This window comes from Megascapheus bottae, chromosome 24, assembly GCF_031878675.1.
Source record: "Megascapheus bottae isolate mThoBot1 chromosome 24, mThoBot2.hap1, whole genome shotgun sequence".
Lineage (NCBI taxonomy): Eukaryota > Metazoa > Chordata > Mammalia > Rodentia > Geomyidae > Megascapheus > Megascapheus bottae.
Genome location: NC_143532.1, coordinates 368,043 through 394,973, shown reverse-complemented (window position 1 = coordinate 394,973; position 26,931 = coordinate 368,043). Strand labels below are relative to the sequence as shown.

The 26,931-nt window shown below is 55.4% G+C and overlaps 1 protein-coding gene across 1 annotated transcript; it reads right to left on the bottom strand.

Moving 5' to 3' along the window:
• Positions 1-8,123: 8,123 nt before the first annotated feature.
• On the bottom strand, positions 8,124-18,463 carry LOC150046736 (sulfotransferase 2B1-like). The gene is made up of 7 exons (XM_090356990.1): positions 18,394-18,463; positions 17,304-17,463; positions 13,141-13,355; positions 11,938-12,064; positions 11,752-11,846; positions 9,759-9,939; positions 8,124-8,320 (listed from the first exon to the last, which is right to left on the bottom strand). The coding sequence occupies exons 2-7, from the start codon at positions 17,443-17,445 to the stop codon at positions 8,196-8,198; spliced, it is 885 nt and encodes a 294-aa protein (XP_090213116.1). The 5' UTR covers positions 17,446-17,463; positions 18,394-18,463; the 3' UTR covers positions 8,124-8,195.
• Positions 18,464-26,931: the final 8,468 nt, after the last annotated feature.

The window sequence follows — 26,931 nt, the reverse complement described above, 5'->3', positions numbered from 1 at the left end:
CCCCCCCCCCGGTCCTGCAGGACCCCACGGGCCGCGCACCAGGCCCAAAGCCGCAGCCCTAGGCAGGTGTAGGAGGAGAGTCACCAAGAGCACTGGAGGGCCAGCCGCTGGTTGGCAGTGAGCCTCCCCTTGATGACGGGGCGGGGGAGCCCTCAGCATCTGGTCCTCCTGGCCACACCCCAGCCATGTGCCCCCACCTTGCCACCCACCCCACACTCTACGTCTGTGACCTGGAAACCTAGGGAGACCGTGGCTAGCTCCTGGGCCAATAAAGTATCCTGTGCCCTGCCGCACCTGTGCCTTTGTCTGGGTGTGTCCACACCTGAGCTGGTGCTGCCCAGTGCGGGGGCTGGGGCCCCAGAGCTTCTGTCTGCGCCAGGGGTTCAGGGAGGACCCCGTGCACTTTGGTCTGGAGCTGTTGGAGCCTCCGAGCAGCTTCCACAGATTCAGCCCTGCGGGGTGGGTTTCTAATTGAGATTTCCTCTCAATTATCTTGTCTTAGAAAAACAATTTGTCCTGGCCCTGAGTCAGGCCCACCCACCCATCAATCCATCCCCTGGGCCTATTTTTAGCTCCTGATTCATCTCCTGTTAAGACTGGATAATAGGCATTGCCATGGTAACCTAGCTACGAGAAGGACCGGCGGATATTGGTCTCTTTGGGGACAGAGAGGACACCAGGGACTCATACTCTACATGAGCATTTGCTCCGGTTCAGCAGTTACAGGGTGCAGAGGCTCCAAGAGAGTCCAGGGTTTCCACCGGGTGAGGCCAGGGGCCTCCAGTCCTGGCAGCCAGTGATTGCTGATGGGCAGAGGGAGCACAGAGGGCCCTGGGGTAGCCTTTGACCAGAGGGGCCAGAGCAGGGTTCCATCTGGGACCCTTGGGGCAGAGGGACCTTCCAGGAGTTGTGGCGTTCAAGGATACAGCCACGCCAAGACCCCTCCCTGTAAGAGGTGGGTTTCTGTGGCTTGCCACCTGGTCTAGAAGGATGACAAAGATTCCCATGTCACAAATAATAAAAATCCCAGCTGCTCTGAAAGTAGAAGCAGAGTTCGAGGCCAGCTGAGGCAAAGTTAGCGAGACCTTATCACAAAAAGACAGCTACAAAACAGAGTTGGATTATGGGCTCATGTCTATAACCCAAGGTGTTTAGCCTGAGATCTGAGGATCAAGTTTCAAAGCCAACCTGAGCAGGAAAGTCTGAGATTCTTAAGGAAACTGTTATTCCTGTAACCCTAGCTACTCAGAGGCTGAGATCTGAAGATGGTGGTTCAAAGCCAGGCCTAGTGGGAAAGTCTATGAGATTCTCACCTCTGACCACCAGAAAGCAGAAGCGCTGCTGTGGCTCAAAGCGGTGGAATACTAGCCTTGAGTGTTAGGGAAACGGAGAGGGCTGGGAGTTTGGCCTAGTGGTAGAGTCATTGCCTAGGATGCACAAAGATCAGGGTTCAATTCCTCAGTACCATAAACATAGAAAAAGCCGGAAGTGGTGGCTGCAGCTCAACTGGCAGAGCTCTAGCCCTGAGAAAGCCCAAGGACAGTGCTCAGGTCTTGAGTTGAAGCTCCGGGACTCGGGGCTGGGAGTTTGGCCTAGTGGTTAAAGTGCTTGCCTAGCATGCATGAAGACCCGGGTTCGATTCCTCGGTTCCACATACATAGAAAAAAGCCGGAAGTGGTGCTGAGGCTCAAGTGGTAGAGCTCTAGCCTTGAGAAAGTCCAAGGACAGTGCTCAGGCCCTGAGTTCAAGTCCAGAACTGGCAAAAAAAAAAAAAAAAGGAAAAAGAAAAAGAAAACGGAAAAAAAAGGGAAGAGATCGAAAGGAAACAGACTGGACTCAATCTTCCACAGATGAGGAATGTTTATTGAGAGAGAGCAGTGAGTATCTACGAAAAGAGGTCGTAGAGGAGGTCTGAGCAAGGAGGCAGAGGTAATGCAAAAGCCATTAGGTGTAGGGAGATGGGCGCTTTTCGGTTGGGCTCACAATGGGGTGTTCAGAGCCAGGCTTAGGAAGATCGCCCTGTCTGCTTCAGGCAGTGTGCACATGTCTTTGGTGGCTGCCTGACGTGTGTGTGTGCCTGGAAAACAGGCGGGGTGGGGTCAATCCTTTAGAGAACTCAGGCCCTGAGTTCAAGTTCCATGGCTGACAAAAATGTTATTCGTTTTTTAAACTGTTATTATAAAGTTGATGTACAGAGGGGTTACACTTATAGTAAGTACATTTCCTTCTGGACAATGACCCCTTCCCTTTCACCGTCCCAATTTTTTGCTCCCTTCCCTGCCCACAAGTCGTGTAGTTCATTTTCAACATATTATCTAGTGAGGAGCTCTGTTCCTTTTATCCACTTCTGTCCTTGTGAGTCGCTTGTGAAACTCTTATCTCTATTGGCCCCCGAAGAAAAGCCAGAAGTGGAGCTGTGGCTCGAGGATCAGGCCTGAGCAGAAAAGCTCAGAGAAAGTGTGCCTCGCGCTGAGTTCAAGACCCAGGACTGACGTTCCCAGATGTGCAGGCAACACACCACATACACACACACACACACACACACACACACACACACACACCACATGACGCTACACACACACCACATGACGCTACACACACACACTACACATACTGCACACATCACACACACCACATACACACACACACTACACACACACACACACCACATGACGCTACACACACACTACACACACGACACACATCACACACACCACATACACACATACCTATACACACACACCACATGACGCTACACACACACACTACACATACTGCACACATCACACACACTACATATACACACACTACACACACACACACACCACATGACGCTACACACACACTACACATACTGCACACATCACACACACCACATACACACATACCATACACACACACACACACCACATGACGCTACACACACACACTACACATATGACACACATCACACACACTATATACACACATACCTATACACACACACCACACACACACACACCACATGACGCTACACACACACACTACACACACGACACACATCACACACACCACATACACACATACCACATGACGCTACACACACACACTACACACACCACATACACACATACCACACACACACCACACACACACACACACTACACACATCACACACACTACATACACACATACCACACACACACACCACACACACACACACACACCACATGACGCTACACACACACACTACACATACGACACACATACCACACACACACACCACACACACACGCGCTACACGCATCACACACTACACACACGACACTACACACACTACACACACACATGAGCACGCATGCACACGCACAAAGTGAAGGCTCAGGTGAGAGGGACAACTTGCCTAGGCCACAGCTGGGGGTGGCAGGGCCAGGACCACCTTGCAGGCTCCGTTCCGCGTCTTTCATGGCTCCAGGAGCTGTTATCTGGGGGCCGGGGAAGCGGGGAGCGCGGTCTCAGAAGGTCTCGGGGAGGGCAGTCCAGACAGGGCAGTCAGAACTTCTGCCCCAGCATGGAACGCTGTGGGCAAGACAAATCCACCCCTGAATCTTGAGCATTTTCCCACTGGGCTCTGGCTCCCAACAGGGTGAGCATCAGGCAAACTTTCCAGAGAAGCAGAACTGGGAATCGTGGCGTTGTCCACAACCCGAAGCTGCAGCAACCCTGGGCTCTCTCCAAAAGCGGCCTCTGGCTCGCTGTGGCGGTGACCCCGTCTTCCAGGCACTTGGGGAGGGAGAAGCCTGGAGATGCCTTCTGGCCAGGCTGGACACCGGCTCTAGCACTGAGCCCTGGGCTGCCCAAGCCTCTCAATCGGAGTGTGAGCCTTGCTCCTTGTCTTCCCAGGGGAGTATGTGGTCTGGAGAGGTGAGTTTTGTTCCACATCTAGTCAGACTTGGGGTGTGATGTGAACAAAGAGTCACAAAATGCCCAGCACCAGCTATGTCTGTCGTCCCAGATGCTTAGGAAGGACAAGTAGAGGGAGTAAGAGTTCAACGCCGGTCTGGGGAAAGTCACTGACTCTAAGACCCTGGCTCAGAGCTGGGGCATGCGGCTCAAGGCGAAGGGAGCTGGCCTAGCCTGCATGCGCCGGGACTCAGTTCCCAGTAACCGCTCCGCCCCTCACTGGCTGCCACGGGCACTGGGATCGGGGAAGCCACTGCCAAGCCAGGAGCCTGAGCAACCCTGGGAGAAGGAACCCTGACCCTGGGGAACCCTCAGGAGAACCCCCAGTCCTGGGGAGCCCCAGGGGAACCTTGGGTGAGAAAGAGCTCCGGCCCTGCACGGCTGACGTGGTTCTGGCAGTCGCTCTGAGCTTGTGGTTGAGGCTAAGCCCTGGCCGACATCTGTTCAACATCTGGTCTTGAGCCAGACCTCCACAGCCAGCCCAGCTCCTGTGCCACGAGGACGGCTGGGTACCAGGTCTCTGTTTCCTGGGCTTTGACGCCTGTGCTCTGGCATGACCCATCACACACCCAGCCCAGCTGGGTCCTGTGCTGCTGCGCACGGCACACATTTGGTGCATACACCGTTTACCAGAAGTCTCTCTCACAGAGTCCAGGATCGGCCAGCTGAAGCTCCACTCTGAATCTAAACGCACCCACCGCTGATGGGCTGAGCCCCAGGGCCGCTCGGGCCCTAGAAGCCCTGCCCTGGGGCTGCGATGCTCTGGTCCTCGCCATCCAGCCTCAGTCAGGTGGCCTGGAGTGAGTGGGAGGAGGGCAGCCCGCAGAGGCTGTTCTTTCTCCTGCTGCCGAGAGGAAGCGCAGGCAGGAGGCTGTGACTAAGGGCTTGTAATTGGTGCGGGGGCCGCAGGCTGTCAGACAGCCCATCCCCCCGCAGCTGGCACAGGGCTGTGGGCAGCCGGCCCTCTGCATCGCCCGCATTGTTCTGATGATTGGGATGGTCCTGTCTCCTCTCCCCGTCTCCCCCCACACTGGGGTCTCCACAGGGCCTGCACCCGTGCATATTTCCCTCCCACCCTGGCACAGGGCTTAGCAGGTGCACTGGGTCTTTTCCTATTTGTTCCCTTCCCAGATGTGTCACCAAGTGAATTTGCTGGCAGGCTCAGGCCCTAGGGAGCTGCCTGCTGGGGAGCAGGAAGGCCCGGTCTGCCTCTGCTCCCATTGGCCCGTGCTGTGGCTGGGGCCCGTTTCCGTGCTTCCCTGTGCTAGCAGAGCCTCCGTCTCCTCACGGGATGCCCTGGCCGCCTTGCCAGCCTTTGAGCCTTACACGGGAGTCACAGTGTGTGTCCTCTCTCACAGGCCTGTAGGAGCCACCAGAGACAGCTCACTCTTTGTCCTCCCTGCACACTGGTTCCAACAAGCAGAGCTGCTTGTGACATCTTCAGGTTCAGTCTTAGGGCTGCGCCTCAGTGCTGTCTTGCCAGCCCAGGGATGCGGACAACCACTGGCCTTGGGACACAGACGACCCGCGGGCCACAGGAACATAGATGGCGCAGTTTCTCAGGAGGCCTTTTTTCCATTCACGGCTGGGGCTCTACAACTTGAGCCATGCCTCCACTTCTGGAATTTTTTTTGGCCATCCTGGGGCCTGAACTCAGGGCCTGGGAACTGTCCTTGAGCTAAGTACTCAAAGCTTTCCCAAAGCTAGTGCTCCACCACTTGAGCCACAGTTCCATTTCTGACCTTTTCCTCTGTGTATGTGGTACCGATTGAGCCCAGAGCTTCGTGCATGCCAAGCATGCACCCTACCACGTAAGCCCCCCTCCTGGCCCCACTTCTGTATTTTTGCTGGTTAATTGAAGGTAAGAGTCTGGTAGAAAGCTGGCACCAGTGGCACACACCTGTAATTCTAGCTACTCAGGAGGCTGAGAGCTGAGGATCAAAGCCAGACCAGACAGAAAGTCTATGAGACTTTAATCTCCAATTAACTACCAAAAATTCCAGAAGTGGAGTTGTGGCTCAACTGGTAAAGGGCCAGACATGAGCATAAAAGTTAAGCAAGAAGACAAGCATGGTGGCTCATGCCTATAATCCTAGCTACTCAGTAGGCTGAGATCTGAGGATTGTGGTTCAAAGCCAGCCTGGCCACTAAAGTCCTAAAGTCCACGAGACTCTTATCTCCAGTTAATCACTAGAAAACTGGAAGTGACACTGTGGCTCAAGGGGTAGGATGATAATCGTGAGCGGAAGAGCTCAGGGACAACGCGCAGGCCCAGAGTTCAAGTCCCATGACCGACAAAAAAAAAAAAAAAAAAAAGCCTGTCATGGGTGCTGTAATCCCAGCTATTCAGGAGGCTGAGATCTGAGGATCGAGGTTCAAAGCCAGCCCTGGGGCACAATAGGACCTGAGCCTCTTATCTCTAATTGACCTCTAGAAACGGGAAGTGGCTCAGTGGCTCAAGGGTAGGGTGGTAGCCTTGAGCTGAAGAGCTCAGGGACAGTGCCCAGGTGAGTTCAAGCCCCATGACCCACCAAAAAATGAAGTTAAGCATGAGTCAAGCCCTGGGGCTGGTATTGGTGCAAGATAAAATAAAGAGAGGGAGAAGCAGAAGGGGGGACAAAGGAGGGAGGGAAGGAGAGAGGGAGGAAGGAAAGCTGGCTTTCATGCCGTTGTGTGAGGCTGCATGCACCTGACTGACCCTCCAGGCCCCTGTCACCCTGGACTTTGGCTGTGGTCATTCTGGCCTCTTGTCTGGACTGACAAAGCCAGGTCAAGGAGTGCATCTGAATTCCTGCCCAGGAAAACCAGTGGAGCACGAGCTTTCCCTCCCTGGCAGGCTCTTCTCCCTTGGCATTTCTGGTCTGACATTCTCTGAGGCCCTTGCTAGGCTGGCCTGGCTCTGAGTATGGAGGCCGAGAGGCTCCCATGGCTGAGCGGGGGCTCAGCAGCACCCCACCCTGGCAAGCTGCAGCAGGTTGGGTGTCACTGTCCTTATGGGCTGTGCCCAACGGTCACTACTAGGCAGGATGCGCTACAGCGGCCAGGGCTGTGGTTCTCTGTCTACTCGGGGGATGAAGGGCAGAATTGCTGGCTTACACTCAGAGGGAGCTGGGTTGGCACTGCCCCCTCCTTCCCTGGGGCGGCCACCGACGTGGGCCTCGGTTTCCCTCTGTGGAATGAGTGCCTGACCACGGCCGTCTTCTGTGGTCTTGGCTCCCCCAGGCTGAGCTCAGCTCTGCTGTCACACTGCCACAGCCAGGACAAGAGGGCTCCTGCTCTGCAGCGCGGCCAAGGGCGGTGAGCTGGCCTGCGGCTCTGGCCCAGGGAGGACTGAGCTGAATGATGCGGAGTGAAAACAGGGCCCATCTGCCCTGAAAGCCTGACTGGGCCAGGCCTGGAGCTGCTCAGGGACCACAGTGGGGTCCCACTGTGCTCCCTCCTGAGCCAGTGTGGCTGGTGCTCCACAGTGGAGGCAGAAATGGTCTCTGGAACACAGCAGGTGGGCAAGGCGGTGGGGGGGGGCGGAGGACCAGGGGTGCCCAGCACAGCCCTCCCTCCCTCCTGTGTGGGAGCTAGCCCTCACAGGTGGATGACTGGAGCAAGCCAGCTTGGGGAGCCAGCTGCCCCGGAGCCGGGAGACCCAGCCAGGAGCAGGGACCCTGCCTCCCTTCAGACCTCCTCCTCCAACCTTCCCTCTAGCTTCTCGGGATGGATTTCCTCCTAGACAAGCAGGGGCCCAGTCAGGGGCCCCTCAGGCTTTACCTGTTTGTCTATTTGTTTTTGGTGCCAGCCCTGCCACTTGAACCCAGGGCCTGGACTTTTGCTCAAGGCGACTCTACCACTTGAGTCACAGCTCCACTCTGGCTTCTTTTGGTAGCTCGTTAGAAGTAAGAGTCGTACAGTCTTTCTTGCCTGGGCTGGCTTTGAACTTCGACCCACATATCTCAGCCTCCTGAGAGCAATGTGTTTTCTCTGACCCCAGCAGAGGAGAACTAGTCCTCGGGCCCTGGGGTGGGGTCTAAGGCCTCACCCCAGGCCTCCAGAGAGCTTCGAGCAACAGGCTTTGGGACTGGAGGTGGGTGAGTGGCCCGATGCTGGGGGGAGGGTGTCCCGGGACTCCCTTGCCTCGAAGGGGAAGAGTCCAGTGCAGCAGTCCCAGGATGGAGCATGATCTACGGGCAGCAAGCTCTTTATTGCTGGATGAGGGGTACAGCCCGGGGTAGGTCACGGGGCAGGTGAGTGGGGAGGGCGGGTCAGATGTGTGGGCCTGTGGTCCAGGGGAATTCAAGGCCAGAGTCTTTCATCTTGGTCTGGTAGACAGCGTTGAATTTCTCATTCTGCTCTGGAGTGAAGTGCTCCCTCCAGTCCCCCACTACACCTGCAGGAGGAGATGAGGGGCTCAGGTCGTGGGGGGGAAGTGCTGATGGCTGCAGGAAACACGGAAGCTCCCCAGGTCCCTGCAGAGGAGACTGGCCACAGTCTTCCGTCCCCAGGATACAGACCATCTCCTAAAGAAGCCCACACGCCCACCCCTGCCCTGGCCCCTGGGACTGTAGGCTCTTTGCAGTGGCACCCATTGAGATGGGGTGCCAGGGCTCCAGCCCTCTGACAGACGTCTTCATGGGGAGAAGGGGAACAGGGAGGCTGGGCCTAAGGGGTGCAGCTGCAGCCCCGACAATGGTGCAGGAGCCACCAGGCGTGGAGGAGGCAAGAGCCACCCGAGTCCCCAGAGGGACAGTGGCCCTGGCGGCCCTCCAGCTCTGAGTCTGTTTCCCCATCCTTGGAACGCAATGTGGCAGCCACAGGAAGTAACCACACTGGCAGCCACCGCCACCTTCAAATGCTCGGGAGCTGGGGACACTGGGAACTGAGCTGAGTTCCTGAGCCGGGACCGGCCTGAGGATTTGGATGTGGCTGGATGGAGCAGTAGCTGCAATTCCAGCACAGGTGAGCTGTAAGTTTGAAGCCAGTCTGGGCTTCATGGCAAGGCCTTGTTTCAAAACAACAACAACGAAAAAAACACACACAGACATACTGACAGCCGTGAGGACAGGAGCACGGTCCCTGTCCACAGGGGAGACCCAGTTACCCCTGGGGTTCACTGCGGACAGCAGAAGCCTTAGAGCACCATTTCAGTTGTCATGACAATGGGGTCAAAGATGGCCCCAGTCAGTGTCCAGGAGCCGTGCAGGTGCTCAAAGTCACAACTCTGTACAGCTACACTCACTTGGGGCCCACGCTCACCTGGGCCCACTCTCAGCTGGGGCCACTCTCAGCTGGGCCCACTCTCAGCTGGGCCCACTCTCAGCTGGGCCTGCTCCACTGAGGGCACTCGAGAAATCAGTGGACACTCAACTTACATGGCAGCAACCATGGAGACTGAGACAAGGCTTGCTTCCTTTTGTTCTGAGTTTATGTAAAAGCTAGTCCACGTTCTAGGCCCTGTGCTGTCCGAGTCTGTGGCTGCACCACTGGGGAAGGCTGCTGGGCGCCCTGGAGCTCGCTCTTACCGTAGTTAATAGATTGTTGAGTATTTTGCGCGTGCGTGCGAGCGTGTGTGTGCGCGCGCGTGTTGCACATATGTGCTCGTGCTGGTCATGGGCCTTGGACTCGGGGCCTGGCTCTGTCCCTGCGCTCTCTTGCTCTGGGTAGTTAGGGTTACAGGCGTGAGCCACTGGGACCCAGCATCATGTCGTCTTTTTGTTGTTACCCCTCTTCCTCCCTCCTCCACAGGACAGTTAGGCTGCTATTCCTAACAGACAAGCTCAAAGCTGACTGGTGCCAGCTGGTCCCGGGGGAGCCAAGGGCGTGGGTACCTTTCCGCAGGAACTTGCCCCGGCTCTGGTCTATGATGTGCGTGGACACCAGGCTGTAGTTGGCCACGCTGCTCTGGCTCATGAAGGAGAAACTGCTGTGCTCCAGAATGAGCTCCTCCTCCGCTGGCCCCACCGGGTGCTGCAGGAAGCTGCCTAGCTTCTGGATGGTGCCACGAGGGTCCTGGAGCCACAGGGGAGACACAGGGGACACACATTAGCAACAGATGTTTAGGACCTGGAAAAGAGTGAACCAAGGAGACTCAGTTGTGAGCAGCAGTGCTTGCCTCAGCATGACGTGACATGGCGAGAATCCAAGTCAACATTAAAGGGGATTTATTGAAGCTCTAGCCACTCCAGAGACCGTGTAATTCTTTTTTTTGAGGGGGGGGTCATGGGCCTTGAACTTGGCCTAGGTGCTGTCCCTGAGCTCTTCAGCTCAAGGCTACCACCCGACCCTTGAGCCAAGCTCCACTTCCCATTTACTAGATCTTAATTGGAGATAAGAGTCTCAGGTCCTTTTGTGCCTGGGCTGGCTTTGATCCTCAGATCTCAGCCTCCTGAGTAGCCAGGACGACAGGCGTGAGCCACTGCACCTGGCTAGACTGTGTAATTCTTAAAATGCACATGTTGAAGTGCTAGGTGGAAAATCAAGAATGCAAAGTGTGACCTATGCGATGTGAGCTCCACTTGGTAAAAGTAAACCAAGTAATTAGGAGGATGGACTGGTGGGTGGATGGCGGACAGATGGGCGAAGTCATGGGTGGATAGAGAGACAGGCAGGCGAGAGTGGCTGGTGAGAACAGGTGGGTAAATAAATGGAGGGGTACGTAGTTAGAGGCACCAGGGAGGCACAGGACCCCGGTAGATGAGAGGGGAGCAGAGGTGGCAGCACAGCTGGGAATGGGGCCCAGGGGTCCCAAGAGCCACAGGAACGGCTTTCTTTTTTCTTTTTTTTTTTTTTTTTTCGCTCCGGCCCCGCTCGGTTGGGCTCCGCTTGCAGACCTGGCACTAGCTCCAGACAACAGGAGCGTCCCCAGAGTCACCGGGCTTGTCTCCTCTGGTTTTCATTCAATCACACGTACCTCCTGAGGAGCTCCAGGCACTGCTTAGGAGCAGGGGACATACCCATGGCAGAAAAAAATGGCTTCCCTGGAAAAGCTGGATTCCAGGGGACCCAGGAAGTCAATCCGGCAAGGGAGGAGATGGCAGTGCCTCACACATTAGGGCTGGGCCCTGTCCCACCCGCGATCATCACCATGCTTCATCCCCCAAAGACGGAAAACCGTCTGGAGGCATGGCTCAGAGGTAGAAAGTGCGAGTACCACTGTGGATTTCACTTGTTATTCTGAGTGGAATCTTGCTGTTTACACACAATATTGGAACAGCTCTGAGAACTCAAGGTTCTTGAGCAATGTGCATACCATTTGGTGGCTGTGCCAGATTGGGCTGAGTAATTGGAAGGCCTGTCTGTCCCTTAGACAAGCGTGGAAACTGACAGGACCAGAAAGATTGATTTATTACAGCCATAAAATGTTTATTTTGTTTTGCTTTTGTTTTTGTTTTTTGTGGGTCATGGGGCTTGAACTCTGGGCCTGGGCACTGTCCCTGAGCTCTTCAGCTCAAGGCTACCGCCCTACCCCTTGAGCCAAGCCCCACTTCCCATTTTCTAAAGGGAAAGCACCCAGGCCCAAAGTTCAGCCCCACAACTGACCAGAAAAAAAAGAAAGATATTAAAGTGCACACATTAAAAAACAAAAGGAAAAATGTACACAAAAGCCATTTCCCAAACTATGGACAAATCACACAATGGATTAGTTTTGGAATGACCCAGATAGGAGACTGTCAGAATTGACCAAGGCCATGGCTCTTAACCATGTGGCAGCCTTGTCCCTGGAACTGAGCGTCCCAGGAGATCTCAGGAGAGCTGGGGACCCCAGGTTTGGCCTGGAGGGAGCACAGATGGTTTGGCGGGCTTCCTGGAAGCGGTGCTCACCTGGTAGAGCTCCTCGTAGGTGATGGGAAGCATAGTCAGGTCCTGCTGGAGACGCAGCCAGCCTTTCACGTGCTCAAACCAGGAGCCAAAGAAGCCTGGAGACAGCATAAGGGAGCCTCAGAGGTGTCACCAGCCCGGCGACAAGGAGGTAGGACCCCAGATGCCGCCTCAGTCCCTTAGACTCACCTGTGCCCTTCAGAAACTCGTCCAGGAAGTCGTCAAAGGAGCCAGGGTCTGGCAGGAAGTTGGCAACTCGGTGGAAGTGGTAGAAAGAAACAAGCACGTCTTTGGGGTTCCGAGCCACGTACACCACCTTGAGGACAGGACAGCAGCCTGGATCCTGGTGGGGGAGGCACAGGGCTTTGCCTGTCCCAGGCCTCGGCTGCTCTGTGGGAAGGCTCAGGGGTGAGTTACCCAGTGCCAGGAAACGTGGGCCAAACCTGGCTCGAAGAGCAGCAGCCTGCAAACTCTTGTAAGGTTGCGGAACGAGCAAGCCAGGTCCCGGGCTGCACCGGGCACATTTCACTACAGGCAAGAAAGCAGCCTTTTCTCTAAGCTGCCAGCTTTTGGCTGGAGGCAGAAAGCCAGGCTGAGCCCCACAAAAGCAGCCATGTAATTAGTGCAGTTGCCCACTGAGGCTGTGAGCAGCCTGCACGGCTCCAGGTGACCTCCATACTGCTGGTGGGTGTACAGGCCTCTCTGAAAGGCCAATTCAAGTTTCTTCACCTCCCCTCCTAAGGCTGTGCCATCAGCAAGGCCAAGACGGATGAGTCCAGCCTTTGTGGGGACCCCAGGTTTGGCCTGGAGGGAGCACAGATGGTTTTGTGGGCTTCCCGGAAGACATGCCCACCTGGTAGAGCTTCCCCGACTCACCTGATAAGCTCATTTTGGCCTCGCCTCATGACCTCCGCTGAGTTGCACCCTGACATGGCATAAAAGCAAAAGGAGCCAGGCACCGGAGGCTGGCTTCTGCCTGTCATCCCAGATATTCAGAAGGCTGAGATCTAAGGATCCAGGTTCAAACCCAGCCTGGGTAGGAAAGTCCTTGAGACTCTCTCTCATTGCCAATGAACACCGAAGCCTGACGTGGAGCTGTGGCTCAAGTGGTAGAACACTGACCTTGACCAAGAGAGCTCAGGGGAATGCCCAGGACCTGGGTTCAAACCCTAGAACCTGCACACAAAAGAAAAAGGTTCCTGCCACATGGACCTGGCCTCAGCCAGCCCAGGCTTGTTGCTGGCTGGGATTTCTGCCCATTTGTGTGCCAGGGCCTTTCCCAGGGGACAGCAGGGTCACGTGACACCCAACCCCGAAGGCCTTTTGCCCAGACAGCCTCGCCCAGGCCTTGGCTTTGACTATGGGGTGCTGGTGGGGGCGCTGCCACCTTACCCGGGCCTTGGACTTCATCAGAGCTGGGGCCAGGGCTGTGGCGTGAAGATGGGTGGTGAGCAGGCGAGGCCGGGCGGGGTCCAGCTGGCTGAGGAGGCGGCTGAAGGAGACTTGCTCCACCCAGGGTGCGCGGCTCCAGGTGGGAAGGTGGAGGATGGGCCATAGCTGGCCCTCACAGAAGATGAGACTCAGCACCTGCTGCACCCACGTCGTTCCTGCAGGGCCGGAGGAGCGCGGGCCGTGAGAGGAGGGCAGCCGGGGCCAGGGGAGCCTCCCGCCCGGGGCTCCTACACAGCACCAGCCCAGCTCCCACCCAGCCACACTATCCTGAGGCTCTGTAACGCTTTGCTCTCTTCTGTCTGAGACGGCGTCAGAATGGTTCTTGCCAGGCAGCTCACGCCTGTCATCCTACCTACTCAGGAGGCTGAGGTCTGAGGCTCAGCCTGGCAGGAAGGAGGGAAGAAAGGCTGTGAGGCTTTCCTCCAGTTAACCACCAGAAAACCAAAAGAGGGGCTGTGCTCCAAGTGGTAGAGCGCTGGCGTCAATCAAGCAACAGTGCTCAGAGATAGTGCCTAGGCCCTGAGTTCAAACCCTACACTGACAAGAAAGAAAGAAAGAAAGAAAGAAAGAAAGAAAGAAAGAAAGAAAGAAAGAAAGAAAGAAAGAAAGAAAGAAAGAATAGCCTTCTTGGGCTGGGAATGTTGGCTTAGTAGTAGAATGCTTGCCTAGCATGCCTGGAAGCCCTGGGTTCAATTCCTCAGTCCTACACATACATAAAAAGCTGGAAGTGGCACTGTGACTCAAGTGAGAGTGCTAGCCGTGAGTACAAAGAAGCTCATGGGCAGTGCCCAGGCCCTGGCCCTCCTGGCCCTGAGCTCAAGCCCCAGGACTGGCAAAAACAAACAAACAAACAAAAACACAAAAACCACAATAGCTTTCTTTACCATCTATGCCCTTTCCATGTCTACCCCTATGCACACCTGGCATTTTCTAAATAGACCCTGGGCTTTCTCTACCATGGTCCTCTTCTTACTTTCCTTTTCTGTTCTGGCATGACTGGGCTTGAAACCCAGGGCCTTGCATATGCTCGGTAAGTGCTCTAGAGTCATGGCTTGGTTCCTCCTCTTTTGTCTGCCAGGATCACCTGCTCATACCAACTCAGGCTGTTGCTCCCATCTCCTCAAGACTCCAAGACTGAGCCCCCACACTTCTGGACATTTGCTGTAGCAGCTTCCTTGCTCAGTATCAGTGTCTGTTTAGGATCCCAGCAGGTCGTTTATTTTACAATGTTTTGGGCTGGAGAAGTAGCCGGGTGGTAGGGCACTTGCCTACCATTCTGAAGCCTTAGACTCATCCCCAGCACAGAAAAAAGAAAAGGAGGAGGCGGAGGGGGAGAGAAAGGAAGGGAGAACGGGAGAAGACAACATGTTTTTAAAGAAAAGCCATAGTCCCTACATGCACAGCAACAGGTTTAACAGTAAGAAAATCCCATTCTCAAGGCTGACAGAGAAGGGACCTGTGGGAGGGCACATGGGAACCCACGCGGGAACAAGCCCACGCCTCTGGGAGGACATGGGCGGGCTGGACAGATGGAGAGAATCCTTTGTCCTCAGACAGGATGATCTGAAAAAACAGTGAGAAAATTGGTTCTCCCACATTAATTTGTAAATCAAATGCAATCCCAATAAAAATACCAAGTCTCTTTTTGGCATTAGACAAATTGATATGGACGTCTAACAAAAGCATACATCAGCCAGGCCTCCAGGGCCTAGAACACAGCCAGCCAGGGCTCTAAAGTCAGTGAGACTCTTTTTTTCTTTTCTTTTTTTTTTTTTTTTTTGCCAGTCCTGGGCTTGAGCTCAGGGCCTGAGCACTGTCCTTGGACTTTCTCAAGGCTAGAGCTCTACCACTTGAGCCTCAGCACCACTTCCGGCTTTTTTCTATGTATGTGGTACCGAGGAATCGAACCCGGGTCTTCGTGCATGCTAGGCAAGCACTTTAACCACTAGGCCAATCTCCTGGCCCGTCAGTGAGATTCTTATCTCTAATTCATCATTAGAAAACTGGAAGTGGGACTGTGGCTCAAGGGATAGGGTGGTAGCCTTGAGCTGAAGAGCTCAGGGACAGCGCCCAGACCCAGAGTTCAAATCCCACGACCAACAAAAACAAAAACAAAAAAGGAGGAAAACAGCATGGACATGGAGCAGGATAGTGTGGCTCTCAGCTTCTCCGGGCAACAGAGTAGCCATTTGGCAAAAGATGGCCTTGCCTCACACGGCATAGGTAAAGGAAGCCCATACCAATCAGGAACTCCAAATGTGAGCACTGCAGCCACACAGAAGAAAACACAGTCAGATTCCTATATAACTTGTTGTAAGTACAGGTCAGAACATTCTGGACGCCACTCAGCCTTAGAGCAGTGCAGATCTTAGAGACTTAGAGACCCCACAGTGTCGGTGAGGCTGAGGGTGGTGCTTTTGGAGGTGGGGGCTGGCGCTGGGGGCACAGCTCACAAAGGAAAGCACCCGAGGCTCGGGGTACAATATCCAGAATGGAAGGGGAGAGAAAAAAAGGCAGGGCCTGGACAGAGGTCTTTGGGTCAGTGGAGAAACGTCCACCCCGGGGGCAGCGGAGGCCCAGTGTCTTCCTCTCTTTTTATTTGTGTTTGTTTAGTAGTTAGTAGTTGCACAAAGGTGTTTATTTTATTTTTGTGGAGCTGGAGATCAGGGCCTTGCCCATGCCGGCTGAGTGCTCTTCCATGAAGCTATGCCCCCCAGCCCTTCCTCCTCTTTGCTTCCAGGACTAAACAATTCACAAGCGAGCACCACACAGCGTCTTCTTCAGCAATGAAGGGTTTCTGGCCACAGCCACAGAGAGGGGTCCCCTAGAGCTGCAGCAGGCGTCCAGTCCACCCGTTCTTGGGGTCAGCTCTGGATCGGCACAGGTCATGGGAGCCATGTTAGTGGGGGCTGGGAGGGCACCGGACCCCTTCCTTAGCCTATTTAGTTTCCTGGAGGGCAAGGGGAGGAAAATCTCACGTCCTGTCAAATCTGATGGAAACCACCATGGACCCACTGTTCCACACCTGTCCGTGTTCCCTGTCCTGCTCTCCTCAGAGGCAGCCGGCGCTCGAGTCCAGGCCGAGCCCAGCAAGCCCCCCCACAGTCTGAGTAAACCCTGGCCCAGGGGCTGCCCTGGCCGCTCTGTTACACAGCCGCCAGAGGGAGGCCCCCTGCAAGCACATGCTGTTGAGACCTCCAGGAGCCCAGCTGAGGGTGGGCTGCAGATCCCAGCTCCAGGCTTTCCAGCCAGGGATTCCAGCCTCCTCTCCCTCCTGCAGGAAGCATGGCCCACAGGGCCCCGCCTTAGGGCAGGGATAGGGACGTCAGGGTCAGGTGGGCGGTGGGGGGGGAATGGCAGGCACAGAGATGCAGCAGGTCTGGTCTGATAGGGTGACAGTGGCTTTCCAGCTCCTCTGCTGCCCTCCTCTGGGGCACCAAACCCCAGGGCCCTGGGTATGGGAGGCACCAGGCTCAGTGTCACTGAGGCAGCCTCCATCGGGCCACAGCCGCCTTGAATTAACCCTGCATCCAGGGCGATGAGGCAAGGCCTGCTTGCAGCTGCTCCCGGGTTGTGGAGGGGGAGCTGTCCTGGAGGACCTGGACTCCTGTCCCTTGTGGATTCAGGATGGACTAGCTGACCACACAGGGTCCTCGGGCAAAGCTGCGGGGAGGAGAGTCAGTCTGGAGGGCTGAGAGCCCCTGCCTGCCGGTGAACTCTGACCTTCCTCTGGAGGAAGGAGCATGAACCTGTGGACCTGTTGCTGCTCAGCGGAGCAGGCGGGCCCAGGCCGTTCCCTGGGCTGCGGGAGGAGCTGACTCTACCCAGGACCCCCGCAGTCCTGGCACCACCCACACCCCTCCTGCAGACTCCAGAGAGGAGGTGGAGCACCGGGGAGCCAGGCTGAGGAGGAGGGGCGGAGCCAAGCACAGCCAGGCCGAGGACATGGGGGGGCGGCGGGGGGATGGAGGGCAGCCTGGGTGGGAATGTGGCCCTGGCTTGTCACTTAAGGGTGACAGGAGGTGGGACTTCCTCAGGAGCAGGAGAGCTCGCACAGAGGGAGGGCAGCCACGTGGCTGTCTTGCGAGGCCTGGGCGTCTCACCTGACTTGGGGAACGTCACCAGGAGGACGTCGGTGTCCTGGAACTGGAAGGAACAGGCCGTCTGCAGGGACTCGGGCGTGTGCATGAAGCCTGGCAGGCGGACGCCGTTGAAGACCTCCTCGGAGTGCATGCGCCCACTCATGCTGGCGGCTGGCGGCTCCTGTGGGCGGCGGCAGGCCCTCACCCAGGGGCCAGGCCGGCCCCAGCGCCCTTCCCAGGATGGAAATGTCCACGGGGTCTGCACCAGGCTTGCCTTTGGTGTCCCCGGACCACCCTGATGACCTGGCCGGGTTTCCTGCCAGCTACCCTGGCAAAGGCCCTTTGTTAGCAGGGTCCTGTGGCTCACAGTTATAATCCGAGCTACCCAGGAGGTTTGAAGCCAGCCTGGACAGAAAAGTCCATGAGACTCTTTTATTTTTTATTTTTCCCCAGTCCTGGGGGCTTGAACTCAGGTCCTGAGCACTGTCCTTGGGCTTTCCTCAAGGCTAGCATTGTGCCACTTGAGCACAGCACCACTTCCGGCTTTTCTATGTTTGTGGTACTGCTAGGAATTGAACCTGGGTCTTCGTGCATGCTAGGCAAGCTCTCCACCACTAGGCCAAAGTCCCTGCCCCGCCATGAGACTCTTATCATCAATCACAGAAAAAGCCCAAAGTGGAGCTCTGGACCGACTGGTAGAGTGCCAGCCTTGAGCAAAAAGCTCAGGCACAGTGCTCAGGCCCTGAGTTCAAGGGTCAGCACCAGAAGAAGAGGGAAAAAAAGCCCACGGGGTTTGGGTGCTAGCTCTGGCGTCCTGCAGGCTAGCCTCTGGTACCTGTCTCCAAAACTATGGGCCTGGCTTGTCAGCAGAATTGTCACCTGCCCACTGCCGTTCATGGGCTGAGCAGGATGCACTGCTCGCATGTGCATCCCAGAAACCCACGGCGATGGTGGGGAGTGGTGTGCTGGCTGGCTGTGCCCAGACTTGCCAAGCAGACACCTCTAATCTCCCTGTGGTCTGGGCTAGCAGGGATGCTGTGAGAGCTGTGGCTGGGCTCCAGAATGGCCCTTGGCATCTGTCCCACCCTGTGTCCCCTCCTGAACAACTCACCACAAGGCCCTTCTTCTGGAGCCGGCTGTCCTCACTCAGCCCAGCCCTGAAAAACGTGGCTCACCCTCAACTTGAGCCTTTCCAAGGAAGCTCCACCCGAGAGCAGGGGCGGGGTCAGAGGCCTGGCGCTGCGGGCAGTGTGGGAGGCCCTCGCTGCGCCCCGCCCCCAGGCCCCCAGGCCCCCAATCCCCACCGGCCTGGGAGCCGCAGGCCCAGCCCCTGGGGTGGAGGCCACCTCCTGGCTACTTCAGATTTCCCAAAGCTGGACGTTTTCTGTTACTTTTATGCTGCTTGCTCAGGGCAGACAGAAGGCAGCAAGGGCTGAGCCCTGAGGAGGCAGCTCCCAGCCTTTCCAGTGCTGTTTTCTAGCACAGAACATCCCGGAGCTGCGAGTTTTACATGATTTTAAAAGGCTTCCTGTGATCAGTAGTGAATATAATTGTATCCTACACGGTACACGTGGATTTGGACGCTGGAAAGAAGCGTGCTTAGGACGGCTTACCTCTCCTTCCCTCTTAAGAAGACTTTTACCTCTCCTTTCCACTGGCAGCCAGTGACTGGATAGTGGTTTTGACAACAAACACAAAAGTATCTTATTTCCTTCAATGCTATGGGCAAGGAACAGAGTCCTGAAGATGTTTGCAAAACAGAGTATTTTTAAAGTAGCTTGCAATTCTAGCTGAACCAGAGGCTAGCTGAATCTGAGGGTTGCAGAGCAAAGCCAGCCCCAATGGAAAAGTCTAAGAGGCTTTATTTCTGATTAATCAACAAAAGCTAGACAGGAGGTCAGTCATGAGTGAGAGTGTAAGACCTTGAGTTTGAGCCCCAACACCAAAGAATCAAAAGAAACAAACAAACAAAAAAATCGTCTTGGTTAGTTGGGGGTCATTGTCTCAGGTCTATAATCCTCACTTCTCAAGAAGCTGAGATTCATGGCTCAAAGCCAGCCCAGATGGGAAAGTACATGAGACTGGTGATCACAGTTCCAGGCAAGCAAGCCCATGAGACTCTTACCTCCAACTAATCACCAAAAAGCTGGAAGTAAAGGTGTGACTCAAGTGGTTGAGTGCCAGTCTTGAGCAAAAAAAAACAGGCCAAGTTCAAACCCCAGTAGTGGCATGTGCACACACACACACACACACACACACACACACACAAAGTCGCTCATGGTCATTTGGATAATAAATTACAAATACATTTTCTTTAATTTATTTTGTTTGTGGTACTGAGGATAAAACACAAGATCTTATATATGCTAGGCAAAGGATTGGTCTCTAAGGTACATCCTCCAATCCCCTCAATATTATTTCATGTTGACTCTGATCCCACTTAAATGTTCAGACCTCTTGGCATCATGTTTCTGGTTCTGAAGTTTGAACCAGAACTTCTGGCACTTGCAGCTCTGCCACTTGAGCTGCATCTCCAACCCTTTTGCTTTTTTTTTTTTTTCTGCACATTTAGAATAAGTGTCACTTTCCCTGACTCCCTGACTCCCTGACCAAAATTTCAGTATGCTTTATGGTTCTACTTTCATAGTTGCAAACTATGAAACTGTTTTATAACTTCCTTTATTTTCGTTAGCCCAGCCCTCCCTAGGGCTCACCGTACACAGACTCCACACCTTCCCACCCTTGAAATGGGGCATTTTTGTGTAGAGAGCCAAACCACAGCATCATGGTCCAAGAGCAGAAGCTGCTGAGCTGGGGAGGCGATGTTTCCAGCAACCCCTCGCCTCTCATCAGCAGTCCTCCCTGCGGGTCTCCCCCGCTGCCTCCAAGCTTTGTTCTTTAGTCACCTCGTAGTTAATGTTGACTCAGTGACTCTGATCAGATTCTGACAGCTTCCATAGAGCATTGTCAAATAAAAGTACTGAGAGCAGAAGGATGGAAGTTGAAGGCTAACATGGGCAGAAATGTTTTAAAGCCCTGTTAAATAAAAATAAAAAACAGGTTGAAGATGTGGCTAACGTGATAGAGTGCCAACCTAGTAACCCCGGTACCACTACCAGACACACACACACAAAGTAGCCAAGCACTGCTGGCCCACACCTGGAATCCTAGCCACTCAGGAGGCTGCAATCTGTGACCACAGTTCCAGGCAAGAAAGTCCACGAGGGGGCCGGGAGTTTGGCCTAGTGGTTAAAGTGCTTGCCTAGCATGCATGAAGACCCGGGTTCGATTCCTCGGTACCACATATAGAAAAAAAAGCTGGAAGTGGTGCTGAGGCTCAAGTGGTAGAGCTCTAGCCTTGAGAAAGTCCAAGGACAGTGCTCAGGCCCTGAGCTCAAGCCCAGGACTGGCAAAAAAAAAAAAAAAAGAAAGTCCACGAGGGTCTTACCTCCAAGTAACCAGCAGAAAACCGGAAGTGGTGCTGAGGCTCAAAATGGTGAAGTGCTGGCCTTGCGGAAGAGCTCAGGGAGACTGCCCAGGACCTAAGTTCAGCCCCTCCTCCGCCCCAAGAAAGCTCCTGGCTTCTTCCGCCCTCCCTCCCTACCCTCACTCTTTCCTCACCCACTTCCCTCCACCCACACCTGAAGAACACCAGGCAGAAACAGCCCCAGGTAGATACGGGTGGAAGTGGCGGTCGGCTGCCTGGCTCCCAGTCCCCCCTCACTGTCAGGTTTCTCTGGAATGTTCTTTACCAGCTTCCCCTCCCTACTAGCCTGCCGTACCCTCAGCACATGTCACTCACTTGTCCTTTCACTCCTGCTCTGGGATGTCCTGCTCACCTGTCTGCTCCTCTGCCGCGGCGGAGCAGGAGGTGAGGCCTGCCCTGCCATTTCACACTAGGGGAGGTTGGACCTCGCAGGGCGTAGGGCATAGGACGTAGGGCCCAGCGCCCAGGGCGCAGGGCAAGCCAAGCATCCCCTGCAGGCCGCTGCTGCGGGCTGTGAGTGGCGTGGCAGGGCTGAGCTCGGGGCACTCGTACTCTGTCCTCCTGGCACAACCACGCTCCCCCAGCAATCACCTGCAACATTCTCACGGTAGCATTGGATGCAGTTGGGAATATGCTCTGTATCGGAGACAGTAGCTCCTCCTCCACTGTGCCTCGCTGGGCTTAGAAGCAAAGCTTTCCACGGCCTCCAGACCAGCCTGGTGCCTGAAGCTGCTCTGAGCCCAGTTCTGATGCAGGCCGGGCTTTGGGCAGCCTCTGCCAGGACGTGAAGCTCCACTGAGCCCCCTCCTGGCCAGGGATCACAGCAGTCAGGGTCACCCAGAGCCAGAGTCAGGGCAGGGCTCTGCAGCAGAGCACTAGAAAAGTTCTGTCACCTACCCCTGCCAGGCGGGACCCCAGTCACCCTTCCCTCGTCTCCCTGGCCGTCGCACTGTGGATCTGATCTTGTTTTAGTTGGGGTTTTACAGTTTTGGGGTTTTTCTTGCCAGTCTTGGGACTGGAACTCAGGGCCTGGACACTGTTAGTGACATGAGCCTCTTTGGCTCAGGCTGGAGCTCTACCACTTGAGCCACAGTGCCACTTCCAGCTTCTTCTGTGTAGGTGGTATTGAGGAATTAAACCCAGGGCTTCCTGCATGCTAGGCAAGCACTCTACCACGAGGCCACACTCCCAGCCCTGGATCTGATCTTAAATCAAGTTCAGTAATGTTTTAAAAGCTATTTGTTCGTTCAACCTTTTTCTCATGTGGAAGCCGCTTTGACCTTACAGCCCCTGGGACACTTAGGATCTTCATACCCACAGCCCCACATGCAGGGTTGAGGGCTCTAAGGTAATCTCAGAACATACTAGAGATAAAGCCTTGACCCCATGGAGCTGGGGCTAGAGACTGCCGGAAAGGCCCCTCCAGGCCCAGAGCCATGTGACTCTGGGAGGGTGTTTCTCGGAACCCAGGCACCTCAAGTGGTTGAACTGCTGCTTCCTGGGTGTGGGTTCTGAGGTCTGGTGTCCTGGGCAGGAGAGTGCAATTGTGCAGGTCAGGGGTCATGGCCCAGCCCCAGGTTGGCCTCGGCATCTGGCCTGGGGTGGCACAGAGGCAGCCAGAGCCCTCCTTGCCCGCTGAGCTGTGGACAGCTTTTGACCCACAGTGTCCACTGGGAAAAGAGGGCGGCCCCACGGGTCCCCTGCCAGGTCCCCCACAGAGTGTGGCTGTTTCCCAGCCCCCCCATAGGTCTGGAGCCCTGAGAACCCTGAGGCTGGGTACAAATCCCAGCACCACCTCCTAGCAGCCTCAGTTTACGGAGCTGGGAAATGTGGAGTGTGAGGCCTTGCCCTGGTGTGCAGAGGCACACGTTAGAACCCGGGGCCATGGAGGGGCCAGGGCAGAGGGAACGCTGGAAACACCGCTGGCTCCCTGGGCCCCATGCTGGCAGGTTGAGTCCACCACAGGCCAGGAGAAGCGGCTCAGAGACGCCATCTAGCTGGCCGGATCTAGACCAGCTCCCACGGCGCTGGGCCACACATGGCCAGCAGAGGGCAGCCACGGCCACCGCCAGGCTGCCAGCTCCCAGCATGACAAGAGGAGGCCCAGGGGTGTCGGCTGGGGCTGGTGTGTGTCTCCTCTCCACACCTCCACTGACCCTGAGCGGCTGTCCTGGTCCCCGTGTGTCCATCAGGCCCAGGCTGAGGTCTGGGCTCTCTGACTATGTCACCGACAGGCCGCTGAGTCACAGCGTATTTTCCTTTAACATGTGTCTCCTTCCAGTCTGGAGTTTCCCACAGCACAGGCCAGGGTCTGGGGTCTCAAGCCCTGCTGGGACTCTGCACCTGGCTCTCCTGCTAGGCATGCAGGGCGGAGGCTGGGCCGGGCTGGTTTCTGAGGTCATGGCCAGGGCTCAGGATCGGGAGAAGGATCTGCTGAGGGAGCAGTAGCGATGTCAGCAGATACTTGGGCCTCAGACTGGCCCCACCTGGGTCCAAACATGGGCTGTCCTCTGCGTGCTGGTCTTTGACCTGAGTGCAGCTTCAGAGACTCGCTTGGGGCCTGCCCAGCCTCTTCCCAGGACGGGCAAATGTTCTCTGAACACACACCATCCACTCAGGTGTTCCAAGTCCAGCAGAAACACACAGACGAGAAGCGCCCGCGTGTCTTATGTCAGAGCCACACAGACGAGAAGCACCCGGGTGTCTGCAGCTGTCTGTCCAGGAGCTGTGGATGGGGCTTGGGAGGTCGTCAGGTCAGCTTGGAGGTGGGCCAGCATGGCTGGACAGACTTTGGGAAGGCTAGGAATTCGGTACCCTCCATAACTCATTCTGAGCTGGGGACACACTGGAATGCACAATCAACTTCCAGGGTCATGGGCTTGTCCCCTTGGGAGGGGGATTGTAGGAAATTGCAGCAGTTGGAAGCAGGGAGGCCTGGGGAGCGTGAGAAGATATTCTGGTGGAGGCTAATGGTAGACAGGGATGGGCGAGCCTGGCTTTTTGAAAGAACATCCAGGCAGGGGCAAAGGTCCTGAGGTTCTGAGCATGCCACCAGAGCTAGATGTTGGCCAGGTGTCTGGGGAGGACCGAGGGCACCAGAGCTGGGGTTAGGGCTGGAGTGAAAGGGGCCTGTAGGGTCTCCTAAGGCTTTCTCCTGTGGAGCTCTGAGCCTCCTGGGTGAAGCGACCCCTGACTGTGAGATTACAAAGAAAGAGGCCAGGTTGGGGATGAAACCGGACTTCTGGACCCCAAGCCCAAAGTCCACATAAGCTAAGCAAAGGGACCTGTCTTCCGGAGGGAAGACAGCCACTTCGGTATGTTTTCACACTGAAGTGAGGTGACACTGAAGTGCCAGCCACTTGGGGCACACACAGCAGCCCCAGGCAAAATAGGGAGACCTGGTGGCAGGGAGAGAAAACAGTGTGCAGGCAAAACAGTCCCAGGCTAGAGGGGCGGGCCCAGTTGACCCTTATGTCAGTCTTTGTCCTCAGGGGAGTTCCAGAGAGTTCACCGTGTTACCCTTAGAACTGAGCAGGAACAGGTTGCCTGGCAGGTGACTGCCTGAGCTTTTGTCTGTTTTCCTTAAGAGGAGGAGGAGGAGGGGGCCGGGAGTTTGGCCTAGTGGTTAAAGTGCTTGCCTAGCATGCATGAAGACCCGGGTTCAATTCCTCGGTACCACATATAGGAAAAAAAAAGCTGGAAGTGGTGCTGAGGCTCAAGTGGTAGAGCTCTAGCCTTGAGAAAAGTCCAAGGACAGTGCTCAGGGCCTGAGCTCAAGCCCAGGACTGGCAAAAAAAAAAAAAAAAAAAAAAGAGGAGGAGGAGGCATTGCCTGCCTGGGAGGCGTTAGCCCACACCGACGCTTGCCAGTGAGTTGTCTCTTCTATTATAAAATGACTGCAGAGGGAATAGCTCATATCCAAGGGCACAGAAGAAAACTCGGGGGTCTTTTAGTTACTTTACAGGACCAACAAAAGTATCTTTTCAAGTGCCCCTTACAGACAGAGGAAGGGCAGCCAGGAGGTGGAATCGGAGCAGCTGGCTCTGGGGACCTTCGTAAATCATGGTTCCAATGAGTCGGGACAATGGAGGGCATATGTGAAGAGATGTGTTAGACTGGCTTGACTCCTGTGATCATGGAGGCGGAAACACCCAAGGTGGAAAACTGGTAAGCTACAGGCCAGGAGGCCTGGCAGTGCAACGCTAGCCACAGCCAAAAGCAGGAAACCGAGTCTTGCCCGGCTGGCAGGCAAAGGAAGCTAACTTTCCCTGTATGCCTCACTGCACTCAGCCCTTAAGGGTCTGACAAGGCTCACTCACAGCTGCTGTCCATCTGCAGAGTAAATGGAAGCCCAGTGCAAGGCCAGCCACTAGGGGCCACACCTGTAATCCTAGCTATTAGGTGGCCGAGATCTGAGGATTGCAGTTCAAAGCCAGCCTAGGCAGGAAAGACCGTGAGACTTTTATCTCAAATTAACCATCAAAAAAAGCTAGAAGCAGAACTGTGACCCAAGTGACAGAATGCTAGTCTTGAGCAAAAACAAAACAAAACCAACACCTCCAGGACAGTGTCCAGGTGCCAAGTTCAAGCCTAGGCAGGCACACACACACAATGTTTAATCCAGAAATGTTCCGCAGGCCTGCATAGCCTGGGGCTGGCGGCTTATGACTGTAATCCTGGCTATTCTTGGAGCTGGGATCTGAAGATTGCAGTTTGAAGCCAGGTGTGGCTGGAAAGGCAGTAAGATTCTTATCTCCAATTAATCATGGAAATAGCTGGAAGTCGTGCTGTAGCTCAAGTCGTAGAGCGGTAGCCTTGAACAAAAGGAGCTTCGGGACAGCGCCCAGGTCCAGAGTTCAAGGCCTAGGCATGGCAAAGAAATAAAGGGAAGAAGGAGAAAGGGGAGAGGAGGAGGAGGAGGGGGAGGGAAGGGGAGGAAGAGGCTAGTGGTGTAGAGATGGCTAATGTAGAGATGGCTCAGGGCTTGATGCTGTGGGTGGGAGTGGCCTCCACCTGGCAGGAGGCCCAGAGGGCTCACAGAAGCCTGGTGCAGATGGCACTGAGGTTTGGGGTCCAGGATTGGGGCAGGAGATCCCACTCGGGGGTAGCAGGTGGTTCTGATGGATGCTACACCCAAGCCTCTGAAACTCAGAGTTTGAGACTCCAAGGTGGCCTCCCACTGGGAGATTCCAGATGAGGCTGAGTGCTGGCCCTGAGGAGCTCAGGGTTCACCTGAGGCTGGGGTGTGGTTGACTGGGGCAGTGGGGCAACAGGGCAAGCACAACAGGGCAAGCTAGTTTTACAAGAGCTCTGAAGGTAGAGGAGCCCGAAGGAGAGAAGCTACATCCTGCAAGAAAGTGGGTTCAAGGCAGCAATAGCCTTTGTCCCCCACTAGAGTGAGCAACCGAAGAGGGCACAGGTCTAAGAACGTCTGGCCAAGGTTTTGGACTGTCCTGTTGTGGAAGCCAAGAGCCCTTGACTGGACAGGCAGGCGCTCGTGGCTTGTGCCTGGAAACCCAGCTACTCAGGAAGTTGTGATCTGAAGACTGAGGTTCAACCTCAAAACCCCTGTCTCCAATCAGCTAGCCAAAAGCTGGAAGTGGAAGTGGGCTCAAGTGATACACCAGCCATGAAGAGAAAAAAGCTGATCACGAGGCCAAAGACCAGAGCTCACACCCCAGCACACACTAGGAGAGTCATAAACAAGGTCAACGAAGGAGGGCCACCCAAGAGGGCCCGGCCAGGAGCTGGTTTCCTGCAGGGAGCTAGCGAGGTGAAGAGTGAAGACATGGCCCAACATGCAGATGGTTGAAGGCAGAGAGAAAGCACTGAGGTCTGAGCCAACCATCTCCAGAGCCTTGTTCCCTGGGTATGGACCGAGAAGAAAGGCGCCTGCATGGAATAACTGCTCCATTGGTGTGATCCTTTAGGACTGTGCAAAAGTTCACAGAGAGACCCCTCCCTATCTGAGAGACCCCACCTGAGACCCATCCCCACCTGAAACTCACCCCCACCTGAGACCCATCCCCACCTGAGACTCACCCCCACCTGAGACCCCCCCACCTAAGACCCCGCCTGAGACCCACCCCCACCTGAGACTCACCCCACCTGAGACCCCACCTGAGACCCCACATGAGACCCACCCCCACCTGAGACTGCACC